This window comes from Nomia melanderi, chromosome 14, assembly GCF_051020985.1.
Source record: "Nomia melanderi isolate GNS246 chromosome 14, iyNomMela1, whole genome shotgun sequence".
Lineage (NCBI taxonomy): Eukaryota > Metazoa > Arthropoda > Insecta > Hymenoptera > Halictidae > Nomia > Nomia melanderi.
The window spans coordinates 13,365,360-13,391,112 of record NC_135012.1 but is presented as its reverse complement, the minus strand read 5'-3'; the positions used below and the strand labels follow the sequence as shown (position 1 = coordinate 13,391,112).

Genomic DNA, 25,753 nt, shown 5'->3' with positions numbered 1-25,753 from the left:
TGCTTCTCCACTATACCATCGAATCTTTACTAGAAAAACGGTGCAACTCTCATTCGGTATTCTCGTCTAATTCCTCAATTGTCTCGGTAATGTTTGCACCTCGCACAATTGAACTTAAATCGTGAGTTACCCGTGCAATTCGAGCAGCAGCTTTGAATTTAATTGCTGCTCGTTGTTTCTCCGTTTTCTTTTTCCACTAAAAAGGATAGTTCATTTATTATTCAATGTGTCTCCTATGAAAAATAAAACGGAGTGAACGTGTTGGATTGCTTCTTATCTTAAACGACAGATGGAAAACCAGATAGTTTACTGACCTAAGGAGAAATTTCTGCATTGAACCCAATGTTAATTGTTAAAAATTTGAACGTGAAATACAACTAGAAATAACCTATTGGAACTGGATATATATAGTGAAAGAATGGAAGAAAATTCCGTATAATTTCAAGTTGGTAATAGTGTTACCCGAAATCCCTAAGTTTGATGCTTCACACTCTATCAGAGTGAGAGAGTAAGAGTGAAAGAAAATCGTGGTTGAGTGTTTTGGAAGAACGTTTTATGTTTGTTACTTCGTCTCCGAATTATATGAATAGTTTTATATTTTTAGTAAACAAACGAAGCAAGGTAATTGTCGTAATTTTTGTGGAAAATTTAGTACACTTTAAAAGCTGTTCTACCATCAAATATTTTCTATAGGAAAAATTGCGTTCTATTTCGTGTTTGAGCGGGATGTTGTGATCACTAAAATTTTCACAAAAACAATTGGAAACAAGTGTTGTACAGTGTTTTTAGTACCTTGAAATCGAATATTTTAAATCAGTTTCCGTTCCAAGGTTTGATAATCATTTAAAATTGTTTTAACCCAACAATGCGGCAAGTGTTTATCCTAACCTATTTTGCTAGTTGACAAATCTAAGAACAGATCAGATACACCAGAAATTCAATTTTAATTGCGATATTATTCTCAAAGATTGACTACAAAGTTCGTCCGAAGTAAAATAAATAAAAAAGGAAGGTCAAAACTGGTTTTCTATGTATAGGTGTTGGAATGTTTTGAAAAATGTATATTGTGTAACGTTAGTAGTTAATTACTTACATCTTCATCACGAGATGGTAAGTTTGATACATATTCTTTCATTTCTTCCTTTTTGGGATCCATTATAGCTAGCACTGATACACATCCATCAACTGTACCTAAGACTATACTCTTACCATCATAAGTACTGTCGATTGCACTTAACTCTGCTTGAACTCTATAATTTGCTATCATCTCACAATCCGATGATCTAAAAGTCATATATATGAATAGAATTTAATCATTTTGTGAAAAATAATATGATATTTGTTTACCTAAATACACGGATAGTTTTTCTTCCGCTATGATAATATAAAACATATTCATCTGTGCGGTTGAACATGGATATTACAGTGAACACTCCCTCTGCTACTTTGGGAATATAAGTTTTAACACTAGTACCTTTCTTTAACTCAAGAAGTTCCAATCCGCCTCTAACAAACAAAAATATTCCAGTTTCATTTTATAACGTATTTCAAGAAATTTATATTACCTGCTAGGTGCATATAAAGTATATTTTCCATCCTTGCTAATATTTCCACTCCATTTTGGAATAGTACGAATAAATTTCTTCTTATTTATATCCAGAATGGTGCCTTTATCTGTTCCAATTATGCCTACCCATTGTGGTTTATTAGGCATGGGAGTTATGCCCACAATATCCTATTAAAATATGTACACTTTAATAATATATCTACATAGTGCACAATAATTTTCTTACTTTAAATCCAGGTAATTTAATAGGGATTTTATTTATCAGTACACCCGTTTTTGCATTGTAAATCATAATACAATCTCTGCTGCCTTTATCAGCTGCTGGTGCAATCAGAAATGCATTATCAGATGTTATCACAACATTTCTGAAAGGTGTACCTGTTTGACTTCTAACTGTATATTGAAATGAAAATGTTGTTTTCCCATCTGTTCAATGGTATGAAAAATTATTATTTGTATGAATAACTATTTAATGGCTTTCAGTTCTCATAAATTATCAATATACCAGGGATTGTTCTCATAAATAGTGTTGCAATAGCCTTCATACTTTCTACTCCAGCTGGGTTCTTAGGCCTGGAGATTGCTATAAACTTGGTGGAATTTTCAATTAATGTTAGTTGTTTCACATGTTGCTGCTCTTCTTTGAACAACACTTGCTCGGTAATTCTATTCCAAATTAATACATTGCCCGACTCTGTTGAAACAACATATCTAGAATGGAAGACATACGTTAGATGTACATTACTGTGCAATCGTAATACATTTAATTACTCAAATATTACTGACTTGCCATCGTGTGTCATACAAGCATGTGTAACAATAGCCCCTAAAGGGCTGTCGGCTAACTTTGAAATCAACTTTCCAGTTTGCAAGTCCCAGATTCCCACACAGTCTCTAGTAACTATTGCAGCCAAGTTACACTCTTCTGCTAAACTGTGTGATCAAAGAAACGTTTCCATAAGAATGGAGTAGTTATGGAAAATTAAGATTTCAGCTAAGCACCTTATCATATCAACTTGTAGCTCGTGTCTATCTATCACATGAACTTGTTCGAAAATGTTGTTTATATTCCATACTTTAACACTTCTGTCTATGCTCGACGTGACCACACAATTCCAATTGCCAACTGTTAGCGCTTCCAGTTGAATAATCCTGGCAAAGTGGGCATCCAGTATCTTCACTAACTCCGACGTCTCCAAGCTCCAAACGTACAAGTTTTTCCTACAATCGAAATGTACTGTAGTCAATTCCATTCTTTCCAAGATAATCATATCAGTTCATCCTAAAACGTACCTGACACCGGCAACAGCATAATTCTTGGTACTACTGACCATTATCGAATTGGAGCACATCATTCGCGTGCTGATGTTCCGCACTCCGTTTGGTAACATCAAAACGTACGCGTCGCTCTTATTCTCCAAGAACCAAACGACGAAACCATTGGCACTGGTAGCCAAAAGAATTTCCTCCTCTCTGTCTAATTTCAATTGCAACAAGTACTCGACGTCGTCGTTGTAAGCTCTAGGCATGTCGAAGACCTTTTCCCATTGCGAGGACGTTTCGTCGCAAGTATACTTGGTCACTCGGTTATCAGTGTTAACCGTGCAAGCATAGAGAACCTTTTTATCATTAGTCATCGCCAGGACACTGCAAGGACACGCGTCGATGAAAGTCTAATTACATCAGCGAAATCAATATTAAAAGGACAATATTCGCATTCTACCTATGCAAACTCAAAGGTTCCAAAGATCCTTTTTTTCTATAAGTGTGCAACATCATGGAGGTATCTTCGATATTCCCAGACCAGAATACAATTCTGTATTCGTCTAAAGTCGAATGATCCACATCTGCGGCAAAAATATGCATTTCCGACGTCTACGTTAGATATTACGCTAATAGAAAACCCCGTCCCACTCACGCAAGATTGGCCATTTATTGGAATCCTCGGGGTTCGTGTGGGTCTCTAGTAAATTCCCTCTAAGATCGAATCTGCACCAGCCCAGCTTCCCGTAGACGAAAAAGTACTGATTCATCAAATGAACCCCGCACACTGGATCCTCGTTTGGCAGAGGATTATCGATAGTAACGAATTCGCTGGTTAAAGTGTTCAACACGACACTCTTAAACGTTTCAAAACAGACACGTTACTTTGTTTAACTACAGTATTAATACCGGAAATGAGAAGATTCTTATAAACCTGATTGTTAGTTGTAAACGCAGCCGCGTATCTGTTGTCGGGACTCAGAACCAGATTCTGCATGATTCCTTCGACACCGGGATTAACGTCTCTGGTCATGTCGCTGGTGCTCAGGTCCCAGGTGATAAACCTGTTGGATATCGAGACCACGTGTCGGTAGTCGGAAGTCAGACAAAAGCCGAACACGGCGAACTGATGACCCTCCAGCGAGTACTGAAATCATTCAAAAATTAGCGTCGTTTCGTCGGAGGGACCTTTTGTCCGAGTTACTTTCAAAGGTCCCCCAGGTGTGTGCAGACAATGATAGACAGGTAGCAGGGCGCAGTTCTTCGCGCCGTCGTTATCGCAAGCTCTGAGCAGCATCTTCACGTTGACGTTGCCCCCTATTTCTGGCAACAATCGACCGATTAATTGAGGCGCGAGCATGTCCGGGTGAGAGCCCAGAATCGCACCCCCTAATCTGAGCGCGTCGGCGACCAGCATCAGCTCTCTGGGAACAAGTTTGACGAGCCATCGAAAGTGAAAGACCTTCTCAGAAGTGTGGGAATTACCTGACGATGTTCTGATTCTCGATAAAGGTGCACGCGTCCTCGAAGTCCGATAGTACGGCTTGCAACGGGCAAGAACTAAGCTTCGCGTGCAGCCATTCGTAATTGAATAAGACGTTCTCGAAGAGATCGTTGAATCGCCGCGATCTGACCAGGTGAAACGGCAGCTCGCCGAACTGAAAACGGGAAGCCGACGAATGAGTCGAGTATAGTACGCGAACATTCTCGTTTACCTTTCTGAGGTTGTATCTGGTGATCGTTCCTTCCTTCGAGTAGAATGCCAGCGGTTGTTCCGGCACTTTTCTGTCCGCGATGCCTTCTTTGTCCGCTAGGTTGAATCTAGGCGAGATTTCATTTCTAGTAATCTGCGGAGACGTATAGGGAAAAACGTATCGCTCACCGGTGTCTTTGGATCTCGGTGTATTTGAACGGCTTCGGACGTCCTCCTCCCCAGATGCCAAGGTAGTAATCGGCGATCATCGAATGGAAGTACATCGCCATGTTCATGTTCTTGAAGTACCTTTCCTTCGCAGCGTCTCTGAACTGTCTGTGGTACCAGTTCAGGACACTTACGCCGTCGGCTTCCCTTTCGCTCAAGTAGTTAGGCAAATCGTTCCTTATCCTGGTCCAGAGCAGGGGCGGGATTCGCCGGACAGGGGGTAGATGGTACTGATAGACATCGTCTAGCACTTTGTCGTCTAACGAGATCAGGTCTTCCAATTCCGACTCCGATAAACCCGATTTCGCCGCGGTGATGTAGGCCAACGCGTGGAACACCAGAATCTTTCCATGCTGCTTCTCTATTCTTTCGAACAGCATCATGATGCTGTCCATCACGGTGCTGGTCAAGTGAGTATCGGCTGGTTTCGTGTAGCTCCTCCATCGGCAAATCTCCGCGAAGACCAGTTTCACAAAAATGGGCAGGGAACATTTGGATATCGCGTTCGCCACCAGACGCCACTGGTAATTGTTTAGATCCCTGTGCGCCGTTTTCATCCACATCCTACGAATATACTCTTCCGTAGAAGCATCACCGGGTAATTTGCATTCGTTCGTCTACCTTATCACATCCATCGCTAAATCCTCCCCTAAGGCCACCACTTCGATGAAGTTCTCCTCCGTGTCTATCATTCTGCGTAGCAGCTGATAATCCCGAGAGATCACTGGGTTCGATTCTTCAGCGGCGCAAGACAGCATCATCTGAAAGACCATCGAATGCTGCATCGTAGATTTGAAACCGTGAATCGAGTACCTTGCAGTTGCTCGGAAGTCTGGTCGGTAGCCAGGATAATTTATTCCCTTGCACTCCAGTCAGCTGGTCGACGCTGTCCAGAAACAAGAGAATCGGTTGCTCTTTCGTGGCCAGAGTTAGTAAATATTTAAAGTAGGCGGTCAGCGGCACCAGGTCGTCCGGGATTTCATCAAAGGGTAGCATGAAGTTGTAGGAGATCTGTGCCAGACAACACAGAGACGTTACGTCGCGGCGAAGCAATTTACTTCGTTTCATTAACTTGCCTGTTGACAAATAGAGATCAATGTAGGCGTCAGGGCACTGCTATCCGGGGTAGTGCCAAGAAATCGGATTATGTTGATTGGCTTTTTCCCGGTGAGCCACGCGCTGCTCGTCAACCCGGCGCTCTTTGCTAACAGAGACGTCTTGCCGCATCCGCCTTCGCCGTATAAAACCAGGGGCTTGTCGCTGTCCCCTAACATGTACTCTTTGATCCTTTCCAAAGTGTCTTCCCGTCCGTAGAAGACCTGGATATTTCACGTCGCATTGCAATCGTATCGATTGTGACCTGCGGTTGCAAACGAGCGAAACATACCTTCACGGAATTGTTGCAAGCGTGCAAATGCTGCAGAATTTCCGTTATGATCTGTCCCTGCGCGGAACTGTCCTCTTTCCTCATTGCACGGTCCACGAGTTTCACTATGTTTCGGTAAAAGTGAGTTATGAAGTGCTGGAGATACTCGCTGTGGGTTTCCGGGTCTAAACCTTCTCGTCCGATCCATTCCACGGTGTAGCTGGACGAACGTAATTCGCGAAAAGTTATCCAGAACTTGAAATTGAACTTTCTCCTGTTTGCAGTGTAGACGTACCTTTGGTGATTCGTTGTCTCGATTTTCTCCGGAAGTCTTTCGTCCCTCAGGTTCGCCAGCAACTTGGCGGCTTCGTTGTCTAAACTTCTGTTCGCTATGTCCAGGAAGAGACTGGCTTTTCTTAAGTTCTGTAGATTGATATTGTTTATGTACCTGACATAGGCGAGGCAATGGTTTTTCGTGTTCTTAACGTTCAGGATACCATTGATCACTTCTCGTTCGGTCACTGCGTGGACATGATAATTCGTTGAATTATCCGTGAGGTTTTCTGAATTACTCGAATTGCCTTACCAGACATGAAATAATTGTGCATCGTGTCTTTGTCGAATTTCCCCGAATTGAAAAGAGATTGCGCGCCTTTCCTGAACAGTTTCTGCATTTTCACCATGGTGTCCCACCAGATTGCCTGGTCCTCTTGCTGCAGCTTGGGTATCCTCTAAATTATAGAAAACTTTAGTGGCCGAGTAGTTCATGGTATCGAAGCAAAGAGACGAAAGACCGGTACTTTATTGTTGAAGTTCTTCAAGATGGACGATATCGGTTGCAGGATGCTTGTCGGTGGCACCGCGTTACTGTCTTTTTTGTACCATCTGTCCAGGAGACTAACGTCCATTCCCTGACTCTCCAATTCCGTTCGCAACATTTCCAATTCAGAACTGAGCACGTATGTCGGAATGGGGCGGTAACCATACTTTTGCCCGAGGAAAACCTTCGAAAAGAGGCAAGATGGAATATAATTTGCATGAATCGGTGTTCAAGATTTTCTAATCGCATGCCGAGTTAATCGTGTCGTTCGTTACCACGAAATTCGGACCCATGGAAAGTCTCTGGCAATTTTCTATTTCCCTCATGCAAAGTTCCGTCGTCATATGATCGTCGGTTGCTTCATCCCTCACGCCCCATCTCATATCTACCACCTGCAGTTACGGATACTATCGTTAATTGTTTCCATTCCGCGCGAAATCAGTAATTTAATTTGAAAGCGACACGTGACGTGTCAGGCTTGAACTTTAGTATTCAAAGTTCGGGGAACTTCTCCTGTACAGGACCTGGTACCTGGCACGATGGAAATCAATTCTTCAAGGTCGCCCGAACGTGCTCGCACGATACAGATTTTGGCAATCTTTACGCGCAATATCTTTCAAACGTATAGAACAAATCGATACATCGAGATGACTGTAAGTCTATTGTTATGCTCGTCAGTTGACTGTCGTATTCGATTTTATTTGACACTGTGGTTTAGTTACTGTCTAATATTACCTGAAACTCTAATCCATGTTTCTCCCTACAGTAGTCCTTAAGTTTAGGGTAGCATTGGGCCATCAGCGTGTTACGTTCCATCGCGGTATCTAAATAAAAATACTCGTTACTTCGTATTGGCGGTATAATTTCTACGAGTAATTAATAAATGTACCGGTGAAGGTGGAGCTAGTAAATATCCTGACGATTTTTGAGCTGACGGCGGGAAGGGACTTCAAAGACCCCGCGAAGATCGAGTCAACGGTTGCTTCATCCATTTTTCACCGTCTAATTGTTGTTACTCGTTCACAAATTATTCTCTGTCGCATCAGGTTACCAGCAACATTGCAAGGGTACTGAGATCGTGCCCAGAATTTCGCGAGCCTTTATACCGTGTGGATATATATTCACACTTCGCTACCATCTCCACTTTAGGGACAGGACGCCGTCAGCGAGCTATAACGTATCTTCGTCGTTTAGGGATCGCTATAGAGAATACTTATTATCGTTGCCTGAAATCCAATAAAATTGCAATAAAAAGTACAAAGAATCTTGGAACTCGGGTAAATGCTCGGAGATACGATAAAGGGTGGTTGCTAGGGGTTGTTTACATAATCTAAAGCGTATCTCATTGATTTCGCGGGAGCTATGTATCTTGCATCGGGTCCGTGGAACAGTGATGACGACGTATGTTTGATTGCTTGCAGTTTTTCTAATGGACCAGACCAGTAGCGTAAAGAAAAAGCTTTGATTGAACAATCAAAATGGCACCACCGGATCCCGTGACGCAAATGAACACGTACCGGTCGTACGTGACCATGTTGGCCGATCCGGTTTCAAAGGACGAGTTGAAACTGAAGGCCGCCCAAGAATTGTCGGAGAATTTCGAGGTATCCTCTAATAGTCGACGAACGTAATGCATTCTCGACGGAGCGATAGACTGAACCGCGATTGCTTCGTTCTGCAGGTGATCATGTGCTCCTCGCAATATCCAGCATTTCTCGATCACATGATGAAGATATTTTTGAAGATCTTACAAGAGGGCGAACCGCACTTCATATCGGAATACAACATACAGCAAGTGAGGAAATTAATTCTGGAGATGATACACAGACTGCCCAGCAACGACTATCTTCGGCCGCACGTGAAACAGATATTAAGCTTGATGTCGAAGCTGCTCGAAACTGACAACGAGGAGAACGTGCTGGTCTGTTTGAGGATCATCATCGAGCTGCACAAACAGTACAAACCGTCTTTCAACGCGGAGGTGAGAATTACGTGACCATGGATCGCTTCCTCTTGAATCCTAATGGTATTTCATCTACTTTTCTGTGTCTCTTGCAGATACAATATTTCCTGCAATTTGTAAAATCAGTGTACAGTGAGTTACCACAGAATCTACCAAAAATATTCGAGCCTCGTCCACCGTTGAGGGTGAAGGATTTGTCGGAGATAAACATAGACGCGTTACTGAAAGAAACGTTCACTATCACAGCTATACAGAGCGAGAAGAAAGCAGCAGATGGCACAGTAGTTACAGTAAGTAATTCTCGCGTAGCATTCGAGATACGATACGGTTGGTTAAAGAGCACATTTTCATTGAGAAAGAAAACCATTTTTTTTTTCCAGTACAATCTCATTCCTAAGGCAGTATTATCCCTGAAAGTGCTCCAGGAGCTACCGATCATCGTCGTGCTAATGAACCAATTGTACAAGCAGAACGTGCACGAGGACGTCTCAGACTTCATCCCTCTGGTGATAACGACGATCACTCTGCAGCCGAGTCCTCAACACAGAGCGTCGCCTGGCTTCAACAAAGAAGTGTTCGTCGACTTCATGGGAGCTCAGATCAAGACCCTGTCCTTTTTAGCGTACGTGATTCGGATCTATCAAGAGGTGGTGTCCCAGCATAGTTCCATATTGGTGAAGGGTATCCTGGGATTGTTCACTCTGTGCCCCATGGAAGTGGCGCACCTGCGAAAGGAATTAGTGATAGCGTCGAGACACATATTGGCTACTGATCTGCGGAACAAATTCATACCGCACATGGAGTGCTTCTTCGACGAGGACATATTCATAGGTAGGGGTTGGACGACTCACGAATCGCTGAGACCGTTAGCGTACTCGACTCTCGCGGACTTGGTCCATCACGTCAGATTAATGTTACCATTGAGCGACGTGTCTAGAGCCGTGCACCTGTACAGCAAGAATTTGCTCGATCAGAGTCTTCCGACGGCGGTGCAGATGGTTTCTTGTAAACTTCTGATGAACCTGGTGGACACAGTGCGACAGAGGTCCGACGCGGAGAACAGCACTCAGGGCAGAGAGCTGCTGATGAGGATTCTCTTGGTATTTGTCTTGAAATTCAAGACGATCGCGAAGATATACATACCGATTCTGCGCAATAAGGCGAAGCAATTGACTCCGCCTGGCGTGGACGTTAAAACGGAGGATGTCAAGCCGGTCATTCCTGATCTGAACGAGGAGAAGGAGACCGGGAAGTCAAAGTTCGGTTTCCCTTCCTCCCAGGCGATGAGCTTCAACGTGGCGGATTACAGGAACCTGGTGAAGAGTTTAGTGCACGGCGCTAAAGCTATCACTTCGAATTGCATCAATTCCAAGACCGGAGAAGTGACACAGTCTAATCAGTTTCAATCGAAGGAGACGCTGGTTTACATCAAGCTAGTGAAATGGGCGCTGCCGGCGTTGGATATCTACACGATCGGTCCCCCCACCATTGGAGCCATCGCTCAGCCAGGAAGACCAGCCCAGTCTCAAACGATTCGTACCAGGGAGGAGAAGGAGGTCCTTGAACTATTCGGGAACGTGTTCACTCAGATGAACCCTCAGACATTCCAAGAAATTTTCTCGACGTCCATCGACTACATGGTCGAGAGGATTTTTAAGAATTGCGCGCTGCAGATCATCGGCAGCGCGTTCCTGTCTAGTCCGACTATATCGTCGACGTTTGCAACGATACTGGTTGAATACCTGCTGGAGCGAATGGGTGATATGGGATCGAACGTAGAAAGAAGCAATTTGTATTTGAGGCTGTTTAAATTGGTATTCGGCAGTGTGTCCCTATTTCCCGCGGAGAACGAGCACATGTTGAGGCCACACTTGAATCAAATAGTGAATCGAGCGATAGAATTAGCCATGTCCGCGAAAGAACCGTACAACTATTTCCTCCTGCTACGCGCTTTGTTCAGATCCATCGGAGGCGGTTCTCATGACCTTTTGTATCAAGAATTCCTACCTCTGCTTCCGAACATGTTGGAGGGCCTGAATAGACTGCAGTCCGGTCTGCACAGGCAGCATATGAAGGACCTGTTCGTCGAATTGTGCCTTACTGTCCCAGTGAGGCTTAGCTCTCTTCTGCCTTATTTGCCGATGCTGATGGACCCTCTCGTGTCAGCCTTGAACGGCAGCTACTGTTTGGTCAGCCAAGGACTGAGAACCCTCGAACTCTGCGTGGACAACCTTCAACCCGATTTCCTTTACGAACACATACAACCGGTACGAGCCGATCTGATGCAGGCATTGTGGAGGACTTTGCATAATCCGACAGACCAGGCTCACGTGGCTTTTCGGGTTCTGGGTAAATTCGGCGGTGGCAACAGAAAGATGATGATCGAGCCCCAGAAGCTGGAGTACAACGATCGCGAGACCAATTCACCTGCCATCGTCGTCTACTTCCAGGAGCCCACTAAACCCATCGATTTCACGGTAGAGAAGGTCATCGAGACCGCATTCAACGCGTTGAAATCGAACAACACCGATTCGTTTTATCGTAGACAATGCTGGGAAGTGATCAGTTGCTACCTGGCAGCTTCTTTGCGACTGGACGACAACAATGCTATACTTTACAAACTCTTCATGCATCCTGGTTTCAAGGAAGCTAAAATCCCTCATCAGCAGGGTCCTCATTACAAGTGTCCAGACGCCGTCGCGAGGAACGTTCAGCAGACGGCGTTGACGGGTCTGTTCGTCGCCGCTGAGATCAAAGAATTGAGGCACTCGGTATTAGGAACCGTTGTGTCAATCGTGAGGCACTACACGATGGTCGCGATTGCCCAGCAAGCTGGACCCTTCTGTTTGACCGGAAGACAAGTTCGTATGCAAGGCCAGGATCCCTTAGTCCTGATCGACGCTCTGGCGGTCATCATGGGCCACGAGGAAAAGGAGTTGTACAAGTCTGGTCATTTAGCTCTGGTCTTGATCCTCGAAACCGCGACGAATATTCTGGGCTCGAAGGAGCGAGCCTGCCAACTGCCATTAATGGAATACTTGGCGGAGAAGATGTGCTCTCTTTGTTACGAGCGAGCTTGGTACGCAAAGTTGGGCGGCTGCATAGCCATCAAGTTTCTGTTCGAGAGGATGGCGACCAAATGGGTACTGAATCATCTGTTCGTGTTCCTAAAGGCTCTAATGTTCGTGATGATGGACTTGACGGAGGAAGTATCGAACGGAGCCATAGATATGGCCAAAGCGAATTTAGAAAAGATGCTGCGAGTCTGCGTGAATCCCGGAATACAAGACGGGAACACCGAGCTGATAGAGGCGCAGAACAAAAGCTTGTACGAAGTCACTCACGAGCTGGTCAGGCAAGTCACGTCTCCTCATAGTTTGGTGCGGGAACAGGCTATGGCTTCCTTGAGACTGCTCGCAGAGATACAGAATAAAACTGTTACCGAGGTAATGGAGCCTCACAAGGAAGTTCTGGCGGACATGATCCCGCCTAAGAAGCATTTGCTCAGACATCAACCCGCCAATGCTCAGATCGGTCTCATGGATGGCAACACTTTCTGCACTACGCTGAATCCCAGACTCTTCACCATCGATCTGACGGTGATGGAGCACAAGGTGTTCTTTCAAGAATTGCTGGCTCTCAGCGAGGCAGAGGACGCGAGCTTGAACAAGCTGCCTTGTTACAAGTCCGTTTCGAATCTTATTCCGCTGAGAAAGTCAGCGTTGAGGGCTCTGGCTGCTTGTCATTACATAGTGTCGTGCAGGGAAAAGATCTTCGGTGTGTTGTACAAAGCTCTGGAGAAACCGAACGCTGAACTGCAGGAAGCAGCCTTCGAATGCATGCAGAAATTCATCGCTGGCTTTCAAATCGACATGGAGGCTGTCCACGCCATTATGCGACCGATGCTGTTGACTCTAGGCGACCACAGAAACCTGAGTCTGAACTGCGTGAAAAGACTCTCGTACCTGACTCAACTGTTTCCCAGCACTTTCAGTATTACACTCTGCGAGCAGTTGCTGCAGCACTTGAAGAAGCTTTTGGAGAATTTGATACAGGCTCACAAAGGCATATCGAAGTCCGGAGAGAACGAACAGAAGATTGCGACTATTATAGGGATCTTCCACGAGATCCCTGCAGCTACTCCGAAGTTCATCGATGTGCTTTGCAGGCTTGTTTTGCAAACGGAAAAGTCGCTGATGGTCGAAGTGTCCAGCCCATTCCGAATTCCTCTGATGAAGTTCTTGCTGCGCTACCCGACGGAGACTCTGAATTTATTCCTACACGACAATAACATCAAGGACCGACAATGGAGCAAGTACCTAGAGTTCCTGATCAAGCAGAAAGACGGGAAGCCATTCCGCGACGTGTTGCACAACAGCACAGCGAGGTTGATCACGATGCTGCTCGCGCACTCTCAGACCAACTCGAACCTGACCCACGTCGAGAAGAGCGAGCTTCAACATCAGGCGATCAAGATCATCGCCGTGCTGATTAAATTCGACGAACAGTGGCTGTCGACGCAGACTCAGCTGGTAGGCGCGTTGAAGCAGATCTGGTGCAACGACGAGTACCAAGCGTTGCACAAGAAAGTCGAGAGCGTGGACTATTGTCATTGGAAGGAGCCGAAGCTCATAGTCAAGATTCTGTTGCACTACTTCCGTCACCATTCGAACGACATCGATCTACTTTTCCAGCTGTTGAGGGCGACCTGCGACAGGTTCATCCCGGATTTCCAATTCCTGAGGGACTTTTTGGAGCACACTGTAGCTCAGGAGTTCACGGTGGAGTGGAAACGCAGCGCGTTCTTTAGATTTGTCGACCACTTCCCCACGAACAACCTGTCTCAAGAATTGAAGGCGAATGTTCTGCAATTGATCATCATTCCCTGTTTCGCGGTGAGCTTCGAGAGAGGAGAGGGCACCAAACTGGTCGGAGGTGCGCCGATGCCTTATCAAGATAACCCAGAGAACGTCGTGTCCGTTTTCATCAGTAAGATCATCGATCCCGACAATCCGTTCGGATCGGCCGACTGCGTTCGCATCTCTCTACTCCAGTTCTCGTGCCTCCTGGTGGAGCAGGCCTCGCAGCACATTCACGACGTGACCAACAAGAGGCAAGGCAACAAGCTGCGAAGATTGATGACGTTCGCCTGGCCATGTCTGCTCGGCAAGAACTGCGTCGACCCGACGACGAGATATCACGGCCATTTGCTTCTGAGTCACATCATCGCGAAGTTCGCCATCCACAAGAGGATCGTTCTGCAAGTTTTCCACAGTTTGCTGAAGGCGCACGCTCTGGACGCTAGGAACGTGGTGAGGCAGGCATTGGAGATCCTGACTCCGGCCATGCCGGTCAGAATGGAGGACGGCAACACGATGCTCACTCACTGGACCAAGAAGATCATCGTCGAGGAAGGACATTCGATGCAGCAGCTGTTCCATATTCTCCAACTGGTGGTCAGACACTACAAAGTCTATTACCCCGTGAGGCATCATTTGGTGCAGCATATCGTGAATTCTATTCAGAGGCTGGGATTCAGTCCTACCGCTACGATCGAGCACAGGAGGTTGGCGGTCGAGTTGGCGGAGGTGATCATAAAGTGGGAGCTTCACAGGATCAAGGACGAAGCGGAGAGCGCCGAATCCGGTGGCACCAGAGGAGCTCAGGGATCAGTGAAGAGACCTATAAACGATGATCCTGCGGGGACCAAGCGAATGACTGCTCAAGGCGCCACGGGCAACGCCACGGTGCCTGTGATTCTACCTAGGATCGAACCAGGATCCACGAAACCGATCGAGAGGGCTCACGCTGACGCGATCCTCAACTTCTTGCTTCGTTTGGCTTGCCAAGTGAACGACGTGACTACAATCCACGGGAATCCGGGCGAACAGCTCTCCAGACGTTGCGTGGCTTTGCTGAAAATGGCTCTGAAACCCGACGTCTGGCCTCAGAGCTGCGACCTGAAGCTGGCTTGGCTGGACAAAGTTCTGGCCAGCGTGGACAGTGCTCAGCCAATCTATGGGAACATCTGCACAGCCCTGGAGGTCTTGACGTTCTTGCTGGGCGTGATGAAGAGGGAGCAGATACTCGCGAGCTTCAAGTCCCTGCAACGAGGCATCGGCGCCTGCATCGCGAGCAGCAATACCAAAGTCATCAGACTGGTGCATGGGTTACTGTCAAGATTGATGACTATTTTCCCCGCAGAACCGACTTCCTCCACCGTCGCGTCAAAGTACGAAGAGCTGGACACTCTGTACACAACCGTTGGTAAATTTATAGTGGATGGTTTGGCGACGTACGAAAAGAACACCGCGGCTACCCCCAGCACGCTGTTCGGCACCCTGATGATGCTGAAGGCGGCCTGCACGAATAATCAGAGCTACATCGATCGACTGATCACCCCGTTCATGAGGGTTCTTCATCGAATGGCCAAGGATCATCTGCATTCGACTCAGGCAGAGGCGAATCCTGTCGGCAGCGAGTTACTGATCCTCAGCCTCGACCTCGTGAAGAATCGAGTGATGGTGATGGGCGTGGAAATGAGGAAATCGTTCATCGGTTCGATCCTGGTCGGTTTGATCGAGAAAACGCAAGACATCAAGGTGATGAAAGCGATCACGAAGATGCTGGAGGAGTGGATGAAGAACAAGAATCCGATTGCGATGAACCAAGCGCCCAGTCTTCGCGAGAAGTCGATTCTACTGGTGAAAATGATGCAGTACGTGGAGAAGCGATTCCCGGACGACCTGGAGCTGAACAGGCAATTCCTGGAGCTCGTCAATTTCATCTACCGAGACGAGACTTTGAAATCCTCGGAATTAACGTCGAAATTGGAGCCGGCGTTCCTGTCCGGTCTGCGTTGCATCCAGCCGCAGATAAGGGCAAAGTTCTTCGAGGTGTTCGATGGGTCCATGAGAAGGCGGCTGCACGACAGGCTTCTCTACATCATATGCAGCCAGAGCTGGGACGCGATCGGCCCTCATTATTGGATCAAGCAGTGCATCGAACTGCTGCTCGTCACCGCGAACTCGAGCACTCAGATTCAAATGTCGAACCAAGACACGTTGCTACCGAGCGTGACGTCCGTAATAAACATGGCGGACAGCGAGGAGCACAAGAATTTCATGATATACAGCTCGATCAAGGAGGAGCCGCAAGACATTTCGGACACGGTCGACGTGAAAGACGAGATACTGGACATGGACCTGTCGAACGCAGACTCGTCGACTATTCCGGAGGAAATCGCCACCGCGGGGAAGACCACCCTGACGCAGTTGATAGTGAAACAGGGAGAATTCATCGAACACGCGAAAAAGATCCGAACGGAACAGCTGCTGCTGGCTGCGGCGCAACTCTGTCACATGGACACGAACCTGGCGGAGCGAGTCTGGCTGGACACTTTCCCCAGGATCTGGAGTATACTGGACGAACACCAGCACAACACCTTGATAGCGGAAGTGGTGCCTTTCATTTGCAGCGGCACGCACGTGATTCAAAAGGACTGTCATCCCAGCGCGATCGCCACGTTCGTCGAGGCGATATCCCACTGCAATCCAGCGGTGCCTATGAGGCCAGCCTTGATGAAGTACCTGGGCAGATCGCACAACCTCTGGCACAGGATGACGCTCAGCTTGGAACAGATGGCTTTCGACAACGGGAACAACCAGTTCAAGATCAAGAGGGAGTCGGACTGCTACGACTTCGAGCCGGACAACAGTCCTCACGCGGAGATCCTGGACTCGTTGTCGGACATGTACTCGTTGCTCTGCGAGGAGGACATGTGGTCCGGCCTCTGGCAGAAGCATGCTCATTACAAGGAGACCCTTCAGGCCACTGCGTTGGAGCAACAGGGTTTCTTCGAGCAGGCTCAGGGAGCGTACGACGTGGCCATGTCCAAGTTCAAACAGGACTACGTCTCGACTCCCGCTCCTTTCAAGATCCAGCGGGAGGCGATGCTTTGGGAGCAACACTGGATAAGATGCGCGAAGGAGTTGAACCAATGGGATCTGCTGCTGGATTACGGTAGCAAGAAGGCGGAGAAGAATCCGTTCTTGATTCTGGAGAGCTCTTGGCGTATCCCGAATTGGACGATGATGAAGGAGGCTCTTGCGCAGGTGGAACACAACTGTCCGAAGGAGATGGCTTGGAAGGTAATATTTATTTACATTTGTGTTTATATTTATTGGAACATAGATCATAGCTTCTTCTTTCCAGGTGAACTTGTACCGCGGTTTCCTCGCGATATGCAACAGCGAGGACCAGCACCTGAACGCTGTGGAACGATACGTGGAGCTGGCTTCCGGTCTCTGCATGCGCGAGTGGCGCAGATTGCCTCACATCGTCAGCCACGTGCACCTGCCGCTGCTGCAGGCTGCTCAGCAAATCATGGAGCTACAGGAGGCCATGCAGATCCATCAGGGACTGTTGCACGGCAGGAGCACGTCGTTGCACGATATGAAAGCTATCGTGAAGACCTGGAGGAATCGGTTACCGGTGATAGCGGACGACCTGAGCCACTGGTCGGACATCTTCACCTGGCGACAGCACCATTACACGTTCATCTCGAGCCACTACGACTCTCAACAGGACCAAACGACCAACCACGCGATGCTCGGCGTGCACGCGTCGGTCCAGGCGATCATTCACTTCGGGAAGATCGCTAGGAAGCACAACCTCTGCGGAGTGTGCTTGGACTCGTTGTCCAGGATCTACACGATCCCCAGCGTTCCCATCGTCGACTGCTTCCAGAAGATCAGACAGCAGGTCAAGTGTTACCTGCAGATGGCCTCCGTCAGCGGGAAGAACGAGCTGCAGGAAGGTCTCGAGGTGATCGAGTCGACCAACCTCAGGTACTTCACCAAGGAGATGACCGCGGAGTTCTACGCGCTGAAGGGGATGCTTCTGTCGCAAATCGGCCGGTCGGACGACGCGAACAAGGCGTTCTCCGCCGCTGTGCAACTCCACGACACCTTGGTGAAAGCTTGGGCCCTTTGGGGCGACTATCTGGAACACATATTCACCAGAGACGCTCGTCAGATATCCATCGGGATCTCGGCGATCACTTGCTTCCTTCACGCCTGCAGACACCAGAACGAGTCGAAGTCTAGGAAGTATCTGGCGAAAGTCTTGTGGCTTCTGACCTACGACGACGACAAGTTCTCTCTTATGGAAGCCGTGGACAAATACGCGGTGGGGGTGCCTCCTATTCAGTGGTTGCCCTGGATACCTCAGCTTCTGATGTGCCTGGTGCGACACGAGGGCAACGTTATCTTGAATCTGCTCAGCCAAGTCGGCCGGGTGTTCCCGCAAGCGGTGTACTTCTCGATCCGGACTCTGTACTTAACGCTGAAGATCGAACAACGCGAGAGATACAAGAGCGCGGAACTGGCTGCTGGAAAGAATCAGGAAGGCGTCGAGGGTCGCGGAGCTGGGGGGAATGTTCAGCAACAAGGAGTACCTGAAACAGGACCGATCAGAGCCACGCCGCCCATGTGGAGGTGTTCGAAGATCATGCACATGCAGAGGGACATTCATCCGACTATTTTGTCCAGCTTGGAAGGAATCGTAGATCAGGTTGGTTTTCATTGTGTGAAAACCTCTCATTCAATTCGACGATTCGAATCGAGTCACGTGCGTTTTCCAGATGGTGTGGTTCAGGGAGACGTGGTACGAAGAGGTTCTCAGGCAACTGAGGCAAGGCTTGGCGAAGTGTTACGCGATAGCATTCGAGAACCGTGGAGCTGTCAGCGAGGCCACCATCACGCCTCACACCTTGAACTTTGTAAAGAAGCTGGTCTCGACGTTCGGCATCGGCATAGGTAAGAAGTTCGTTGTTCCCGAGTTTCCCTTCGATCTGCCAGAAAGAAATCCTCACAGACGATTTCTGTAAATCGCAGAGAACATATCTCCGTCTCAAAACGTGAACAACACATTTGGCTCGGCGGCTTCAGAATCATTGGCGCGCAGGGCACAAGCTACCGTCCAGGATCCCGTTTTCCAGAAAATGAAAGGTCAATTCACTAGCGACTTCGACTTTACCGTGCCCGAGGCGAGGCTGCTCCACAATTTGATCAGCAAGCTGAAGAAATGGATCAAGATTCTCGAAGGAAAGACGAAGCAATTACCAAAGTGAGTGTTTATTTCGAAACTGGTGTAATTTACATTCTGCTTAGGTGTCAAACACGTTGTAACATTGAACGATTTTCGGCAGGTCTTTCCTGATCGAAGAAAAGTGTCGGTTCCTCAGCAACTTCAGCCTGAAGACCGCGGAGGTGGAACTTCCCGGTGAATTCCTGTTGCCCAAACACTCTCACTACTACGTGAGGATAGCCAGGTTCATGCCTAGGGTGGAAGTGGTCCAACGACACAACACAGCGGCCAGGAGGTTACGCATTCGTGGCCACAATGGTCGTCTGTACCCGTACTTGGTAGTGAACGACGCCGGTTTAGGCGATGCGAGACGCGAGGAACGCGTCCTGCAACTGCTGAGAATGCTGAACCACTACTTGGCTAAGCAGAAGGAGACTTCCAGGAGGTTCTTGCACTTCACGGTGCCGCGAGTCGTCGCGGTTTCGCCGCAGATGCGACTCGTCGAGGACAACCCCGCCTCGGTCTCCCTGCTGGACATTTACAAACAAGGCTGTGCGAAACTAGGAATAGAACACGATGCACCTATAGCTAGGTATTACGAGAGGTTGGCGACGGTGCAGGCAAGAGGCGCGCAAGCGAGTCATCAGGTTCTCAGGGATATACTGAAGGAAGTGCAAACCACTATGGTCGCCAGGACAATGTTGAAAGACTGGGCGGTGAAGACGTTCCCGGGTGCCACCGATTACTGGACGTTCAGGAAAATGGTATACGCATAAGAATAAAATGACACTTTAATTCTAATACTGACCAAGTCGAATAGAGCTTGCCTAACATCACTTCTATCTTACAGTTCACATTACAATTATCCCTGGCCTGTTTCGCCGAGTATGTGCTCCACTTGACGAGACTGAATCCGGACATGATGTACGTGCATCAGGACTCGGGTCTGATCAACATCGCTTACTTCAAGTTCGATGTTGACGACACGTCCGGCGAGCTAGATGCCAATAGGCCAGTCCCGTTCCGTCTGACACCGAATATCCTCGAATTTCTGACGAGTACAGGTACGTAAAAGCATATCGCGATATTTCTTTCACCGATGGTACAAGAGTAAATCGAATCTCGCACGCTGGAAGTAAATGAATTGTGCGCAGGTGTCTCGGGGCCGCTGACCGCAAGCGCCATCGCCACAGCGCGATGCCTAGTGCAACCATCCTTCAAGGTACACACGATTCTACGTGCAATCTTGCGCGACGAAGTGATCGCGGATCACAATAAGAAACAGGAAGATGCAGAGAACGCGTCGCAAGCGCCGACAGACATGAAGGGCGAGCTTCTGATAACAATGGTCACTCGTGCGGTCACCGCGATCGTCTCCAGGCTGAACTCCTTGGCGAATTTCGACGGGACCGATAGCAAAGTCAGCACGCTGGTTGCTGCAGCGAACAGCCACGACAATCTGTGCAGAATGGACCCGTCGTGGCATCCGTGGCTGTAAAACGCGCCCTCCGAACTGGCCTACACGTGCTTCCATTGTTGAACAGGCGCTGGGAACGTCGATCGTCCTGGACGGTTCTCATTCGATGAATTTGTATCATTATTCGCATTACTTTCAATTCCACGCGGGAACCGTCCAAGGCGATCGACGCTTCTCGGCTTCCGGATCTCTCGATTCGTTTACCATTACCTTCTCTTTCGTTTGTTTTGTAGTCGCTGCGTTCGTGTAAATATTTCTGTAGGGATGTAAGGTGACACAAGGTGCGTTTTCTTTTGTAACTCTACAAACGGAGTGGTTATGATCGCGCGCGCGTTTCTTGCGTCAGTGAATTTCGTTTACCACGTGTTTATATGTCGTGTAAAATTTCTCGCCTCGAGAATACTACGTGTATCATTTACTGTACATAATTTTAAATATAAGCGTTATTTATAGATCTGTTTATAAATCTAAAAAAAAAGCGGAGAAACATGAAGGGGAAAGAATAAAGTGTCTGAAACAATTATTCTCAGTTCCGTGATTTCTCACATCCTTGTGGCCGCGGGAGGGATATGCTCGGGCATCAGTCTAGTCGAGTCGTATTAAATCCGTATATTTTAAAATAATAATATAACCGACATCTCACTATCGTTCATACTTATCGCCCGGTTTCCGCTAAATCGGCGCACTCGTCCCAGAGTGTCGTTAATTAGTAAAAAAAAAAGGTTCTCGCTGCTACTTCGTCGGCTTTAGAGTAATATTTCTGAGCATGCAGAGATCTCTCGCAGTTGCCTTGCGTCCGGCCGCAGTCTGAATATCGTAGAATCGTAACAGTATATCAGTCGTGAATAATTCCGGCAGTGCTTTCAGAAGACAGGGGACCTGAGGAAGAAAAAGAACATTTTAGATTCGGTTCCGCGACGAATCTCGAAACGAGAAAGGTTGCAGGTCTCTCTCACCAACGTCTGCGGCATCCCTTGCAAAACGATGCGAGTTCTATCCTTGCCGCACTGCACCATGAGACGAAGGAACTGGAGTATGAAATGGGTTTGTTGGGACACCTCGCCGTCTCTGCCGGCTAGGAAGGAAAATATCGTGAACAACCCGTTCAACGCGGTCAGCAGAGGATCCCTCAATACAATCGACTTTTGCCCATTCGTCGGACCTTGAGCCTGCGGGCTCTGCGAGCCGAAAATCGGATTGGAATCTCCCGCCTCGTTTAGTCTTAAAATTTTGTTCGCCGGAACGCCGAGAGCGTCCAACTCTTCAGCGTCTAGGTCTCGTCGTACGCGTTTCCTGCTGCTCCCGCGATATGGATTCGAATTGTTAAACTCTAAGGTAGAAAATATACAGTACACGCACAGCTTCGCTAAAACCGAGGACTGTGGCTCTACGAGTTCTTCGCTTCTGGAAGAAACGAGGCATGATTACGAGAGGATTCAATTTCTCGCGGTGGTAAATTCGTTAATCAGTCGAAGAACTCACTGTAATGAATTATATAAATACTGTGGAATGATATGGTTTATGAGATCTAATGTACAGTTTTCGATGTCGAGGTGAAAAATGGCGAACGCTAGGTCCACGGCGTGGTCCAGTTCCTCTTGGTAACGAAACTTCAGCACTTCCTTCACTATATTCGAGACGAACCACAACGAACCGCCGGTATTCAATAAGGACTCCAAGGATTGCGTCGCTTGGAAGTTTATCCAGCCTCGTTGATTGACGTTCCTCCAGACGGTTTCTAATTGCTCGAGTATCGGTTGTCTCGATATGATGCTGGTAAAAGAAAAATCGATCAGACCGAGTCTTTGGAAGACGGTAACAGTCAACAAACACACCTATGAGACATCGAGAGGACCTTCGTCTTCGATTGGGTAGGAGGGTGAACGTCGTACTGCATCTTCCGAATGATCTGAGACATCAGGCTGGACCGCTCCTTCAGGTTGTCCTGCAGCTCGTCCCCCGGGAGCGGTGTCAGAAAGTGTTGCACCATGTTCATCGGCTTCAAAAGCGCATCTTGATGAGTGATGCTCATGTATGCGCAAAGCCATGCTGCTGCGCAAACCGGTAGACAGCAGGCTGTCGCTCTCAACCCGTCCAAAGCCCTTTTCACATCGCCGGCGCCCAGCACGTCGCTCTCCCAAGCGCAGAGAAGCTCTTTGACAGCACCCATGGCCGACTGGCACGCGATGTGCCATTTTATGTTGCTGGACTTGAAATCGGAGTCAGGGGAATTAATCTGCGCCAGCAACGCGTCCACCCTGGCGGAATCGATGTTTTGCAGCATCTTCTGGGGCGACTTTGGTTGGTTCCGTTCGGGCATACACTCGCGTACCCATTGCTCGAAGAAGGAGTCCCCTCCGCCTTCTTCGAGGACAGCATCCGATCCATAGGTCTGCACTATGGAGCACAGCATCAGGAACGAGACGTCGAACAGCATAGCTCTGGTTGCTGCGGTCTTTGGCGGCACAGGTTCGTTGATCTGCTTGCTGCACTCGTTGAACTTGATCAGTTTGGTGACGAAAGTCTTCAGCTTGCCTTCGACGGTGGCCACGGCTAACATCAGCTCGAAACTTTTCCCGGTTAGGACCTGATACAGCATGCTCAGCAACGCTTCGTGGATCTTCGTGTAATCCGCGTTCAGGGTCTTCAGTATTCCGGACAACGTTGGCTCTGCTCTGACGATCACTTTCGAGATCGACGGCGTGGACGTCGAGGATTCTAGCTTTGGCAAAGTGGCTGTGATACCCTCCCTTCTGCTGCACAGTTGTTTCGCCTGTTTCTCGGTGACCAAGCTGACTTTTTGCAACGCGTTCAACAGACACTCGACGCTGTTGCAGGAGCACGCGGTGTCCATTATGTCGAGGAGCGGGGTGAATTGGAGCAACAGCTCGAACGCGTCGAGGATGTCTTGGGAATACTCCGGTTTGTCGTCGCCGTTCGAATTCGCGACGTGCAGCTCCTTCAGAATAAGAGGAACCTTCAGAAACGTGAACGCACCCCATTGCGATTCCTTGAACGTGCCGGTCACGTTGTGCAGCGACATCAAGCAAGCACGAATTATCTCGCAGTACAACCTAGCGTTCGTGTAATTCTTCAGTCTCTGAATCATCAACAGCTGATTGACGAATACGGCTGTCTCCGTGCTAGGATTCAACAACACTTGGACCGCGAAAAACGGCTGCAGACAGTGCGTGATGGATTCCATTTGCGTCATTTCCGAGGACAGGGACAGACATTCCACTTCCAAATTGCACAATTTCTTTAGCGAATCCTCGATCGGCACGGAAGACTTTAAACTGCTGGTCTTCAACAGAGCCTCGATTTCCTGACACTTTTTCACAACGTCTATGTACAAATCTGAAAATGGAAATTCCGTGGTAATGCTCTTCCTTCGTTCTGCCTTCTCGTTTATTAATTACCTTTGTCATCGTATTTGGCTAAGTACATCATCGCGCAAAGAAAATCCGAGCTAAGCATTTGCTTCAATATACTGGCAGGCTTGTCCATTAATTCGGTGGGTTGTGGGGTCAATGGACTGTTCTGAGGCATTTTCGTCAACGTGTGCAAGTAGCATTGCAACAGCCAATGCACAATGGATAAAACAGCGGCTGCTAGCAGATCTTCTTCAGGTTTACCACGGCAAGTAATACCTATTTGGATTGATTCTAGAAATTCTAGTAAACTTAGGATACAGTGAGGCTTGTGAAAGGCATCGTATTTGCTTATCCGTTGCAACACAGCAGCATAGGAGACCAACTGGAAATATATTTATAATTCTAAATGTGTTTGATAAGAGTGTATCGATACTCATTATTAAACGGATTGTACCTGAGAACTTAAAGAGTGTTTTAGGTAAGAGAGGACTAATTGATTTGGACCGAGTCCTACCAACGCCTGTTGCAATATACAGTCTGCTAAATTATATACATCTCCGCTAACTCCTCTTGGTAATATCTGAAAGGAGGTGCAGAGTAGTCGGGAATAATGTTGTTAATTATTTCATTATTTACTTACCGTTTTAATATTAATACCCCATTGTAAATCACTCCAGCGTTCTCTCCATGCCCGTAGCAAAAGAGCCTTTAAGCTGCTGGTTTTACTAGTTACTTTAGTCTCCATAGCTGACACTAGAAGGTTACACATAATTCCTTCTTCTCGAATTACGTCTGCAATGTTATTAAATACCATAAAGGGTTGCAATAAGTAACTCCAAATAATGTATAATAGAACACTCCGTAACTCTTTGTACGGATACACAGAATGCCATTTATTCGAACAGGGGAAATTGCGTAAATTAGAAAAAATACGATTCGGTAAATAAATGATCTACGTGTAAGATAATATGTTTATAATAATAATATGTAACCTTACAGAAGTAGAAATTGCACAACACTCTGTGACTACGGTACAAATAAAACTCCGAAATGAACTTATAAATAGAGTATTTTATGTGAATATTCAGCCTACCTCATTTCATAAAATTTCTATAATTAATAAATTACTATAACTGGCATATTTTCAATCGGTTTTCGGATCGTAACCTAACCACAGCCGCCATGATCTCCGCCATGGTGTAGGTAACCGTAGGGGTATTCAAGCTGCAACGCGATTCGGCAGACATCAAACGAATGATCGATACGAAATGCCTACAGTGCCGTTCAATTTTCAAAACGTCAAATCATCAAATGTTCGTTTAAAACCGACGGAAATCCGTTTCACCAAAATTTCTCGTCTCTTTCCCAGCAAGAACATTCACGCGTGATGTTCATTCGACGGTGCATCGGATAATTGAAACGCAACCCCTTTAAAACCACTCAAGATTCAATCAACTGAATACAAACTGTGAATTACCATGGACTGTCACATTCTGTAATACCCTAAATCACTCAAAGGTGTATTAATAGCTTCCCGCATTCGATTCCCACCAGCGTGATATTAAAAATTGCCTTGAAACTACTTTGCCGTTGATCCAGGATTCAATTTCTATTCGAGGACCAGCGTCTGTTTGTACGAAAGATGGGTGTATGCACAAGAAGAGTGCCGCCATCCTCATCATTGAACATCTTCGCCCTGTTAGCCTGGCGGGGATGGAGTTTCTTGGTGTTCATAGGTTTACTTATAGCCATCGGATTGTTCTACCGCGAGTACATAAACGTACGTTTCCAATTCTCCTCGTTTGCATTGCCGTTCGTTCCTCGAGAGGCAATTCCCCCGTAAACGGTGGGATTGGCATTCGAATTGACATTTCAATTGAAACCGTAGATTCGAGTATCTCGCAGGGGTGAAA

The 25,753-nt window shown here is 47.3% G+C and overlaps 3 protein-coding genes across 6 annotated transcripts; 1 reads left to right on the top strand and 2 right to left on the bottom strand.

Annotated features, from left to right (window-relative positions):
• Window positions 1-18: 18 nt before the first annotated feature.
• On the bottom strand, window positions 19-7,978 carry LOC116428970 (NACHT and WD repeat domain-containing protein 2). 3 transcript variants are annotated; one of them, XM_031981249.2, is made up of 26 exons: window positions 7,827-7,978; window positions 7,673-7,761; window positions 7,213-7,329; window positions 6,918-7,121; window positions 6,704-6,848; window positions 6,413-6,638; window positions 6,139-6,337; window positions 5,828-6,070; window positions 5,565-5,762; window positions 5,373-5,512; window positions 4,713-5,315; window positions 4,546-4,651; window positions 4,316-4,488; window positions 4,035-4,254; window positions 3,765-3,977; window positions 3,486-3,687; window positions 3,291-3,414; window positions 2,861-3,214; window positions 2,570-2,788; window positions 2,354-2,500; window positions 2,073-2,278; window positions 1,794-1,993; window positions 1,566-1,735; window positions 1,348-1,506; window positions 1,094-1,283; window positions 19-196 (listed from the first exon to the last, which is right to left on the bottom strand). In XM_031981249.2, the coding sequence occupies exons 1-26, from the start codon at window positions 7,927-7,929 to the stop codon at window positions 50-52; spliced, it is 5,097 nt and encodes a 1,698-aa protein (XP_031837109.1). In that variant the 5' UTR covers window positions 7,930-7,978; the 3' UTR covers window positions 19-49. The 3 variants fall into 3 exon arrangements, with proteins under 3 accessions (XP_031837109.1, XP_076230122.1, XP_076230123.1); XM_076374007.1 differs by having other exon boundaries at window positions 4,316-4,651; XM_076374008.1 differs by lacking the exons at window positions 6,918-7,121; window positions 7,213-7,329; window positions 7,673-7,761; window positions 7,827-7,978 and having other exon boundaries at window positions 4,316-4,651; window positions 6,413-6,506; window positions 6,566-6,638; window positions 6,704-6,767.
• On the top strand, window positions 307-20,989 carry Nipped-A (Transcription-associated protein Nipped-A). The gene is made up of 11 exons (XM_031981246.2): window positions 307-621; window positions 8,359-8,541; window positions 8,619-8,918; window positions 8,996-9,190; window positions 9,281-17,050; window positions 17,115-18,473; window positions 18,544-18,718; window positions 18,797-19,028; window positions 19,111-19,753; window positions 19,840-20,053; window positions 20,144-20,989. Exons 2-11 carry the CDS (start codon window positions 8,416-8,418, stop codon window positions 20,485-20,487), a joined length of 11,358 nt encoding a protein of 3,785 aa, XP_031837106.1. The 5' UTR covers window positions 307-621; window positions 8,359-8,415; the 3' UTR covers window positions 20,488-20,989.
• A 71-nt stretch (window positions 20,990-21,060) lies between these two features.
• On the bottom strand, window positions 21,061-25,500 carry MED24 (mediator complex subunit 24). 2 transcript variants are annotated; one of them, XM_031981251.2, is made up of 8 exons: window positions 24,934-25,500; window positions 24,481-24,632; window positions 24,295-24,420; window positions 23,886-24,222; window positions 22,302-23,823; window positions 21,949-22,239; window positions 21,423-21,867; window positions 21,061-21,345 (listed from the first exon to the last, which is right to left on the bottom strand). In XM_031981251.2, the coding sequence occupies exons 2-8, from the start codon at window positions 24,607-24,609 to the stop codon at window positions 21,199-21,201; spliced, it is 2,997 nt and encodes a 998-aa protein (XP_031837111.1). In that variant the 5' UTR covers window positions 24,610-24,632; window positions 24,934-25,500; the 3' UTR covers window positions 21,061-21,198. The 2 variants fall into 2 exon arrangements, with proteins under 2 accessions (XP_031837111.1, XP_031837110.1); XM_031981250.2 differs by having other exon boundaries at window positions 21,423-21,870; window positions 24,934-25,499.
• Between the last annotated feature and the right edge of the window lie 253 nt (window positions 25,501-25,753).

Coding starts and splice junctions, on each gene's coding strand:
- LOC116428970 (XM_076374007.1), bottom strand. CDS start 7,929: ATGGATGAAGCAACCGTTGACTCGATCTTCGCGGGGTCTTTGAAGTCC. Junction 5,763..5,827: donor TGATCTCTATTTGTCAACAG/GCAAGTTAATGA, acceptor TGTCTGGCACAG/ATCTCCTACAACTTCATGCT. Junction 4,255..4,315: donor GAGAATCAGAACATCGTCAG/GTAATTCCCACA, acceptor ACTTGTTCCCAG/AGAGCTGATGCTGGTCGCCG.
- Nipped-A (XM_031981246.2), top strand. CDS start 8,416: ATGGCACCACCGGATCCCGTGACGCAAATGAACACGTACCGGTCGTAC. Junction 18,719..18,796: donor GACGTTCGGCATCGGCATAG/GTAAGAAGTTCG, acceptor TGTAAATCGCAG/AGAACATATCTCCGTCTCAA. Junction 20,054..20,143: donor CGAATTTCTGACGAGTACAG/GTACGTAAAAGC, acceptor AATTGTGCGCAG/GTGTCTCGGGGCCGCTGACC.
- MED24 (XM_031981250.2), bottom strand. CDS start 24,609: ATGTGTAACCTTCTAGTGTCAGCTATGGAGACTAAAGTAACTAGTAAA. Junction 23,824..23,885: donor AGCCAAATACGATGACAAAG/GTAATTAATAAA, acceptor TTCCATTTTCAG/ATTTGTACATAGACGTTGTG. Junction 21,346..21,422: donor AAGGGATGCCGCAGACGTTG/GTGAGAGAGACC, acceptor TTTCTTCCTCAG/GTCCCCTGTCTTCTGAAAGC.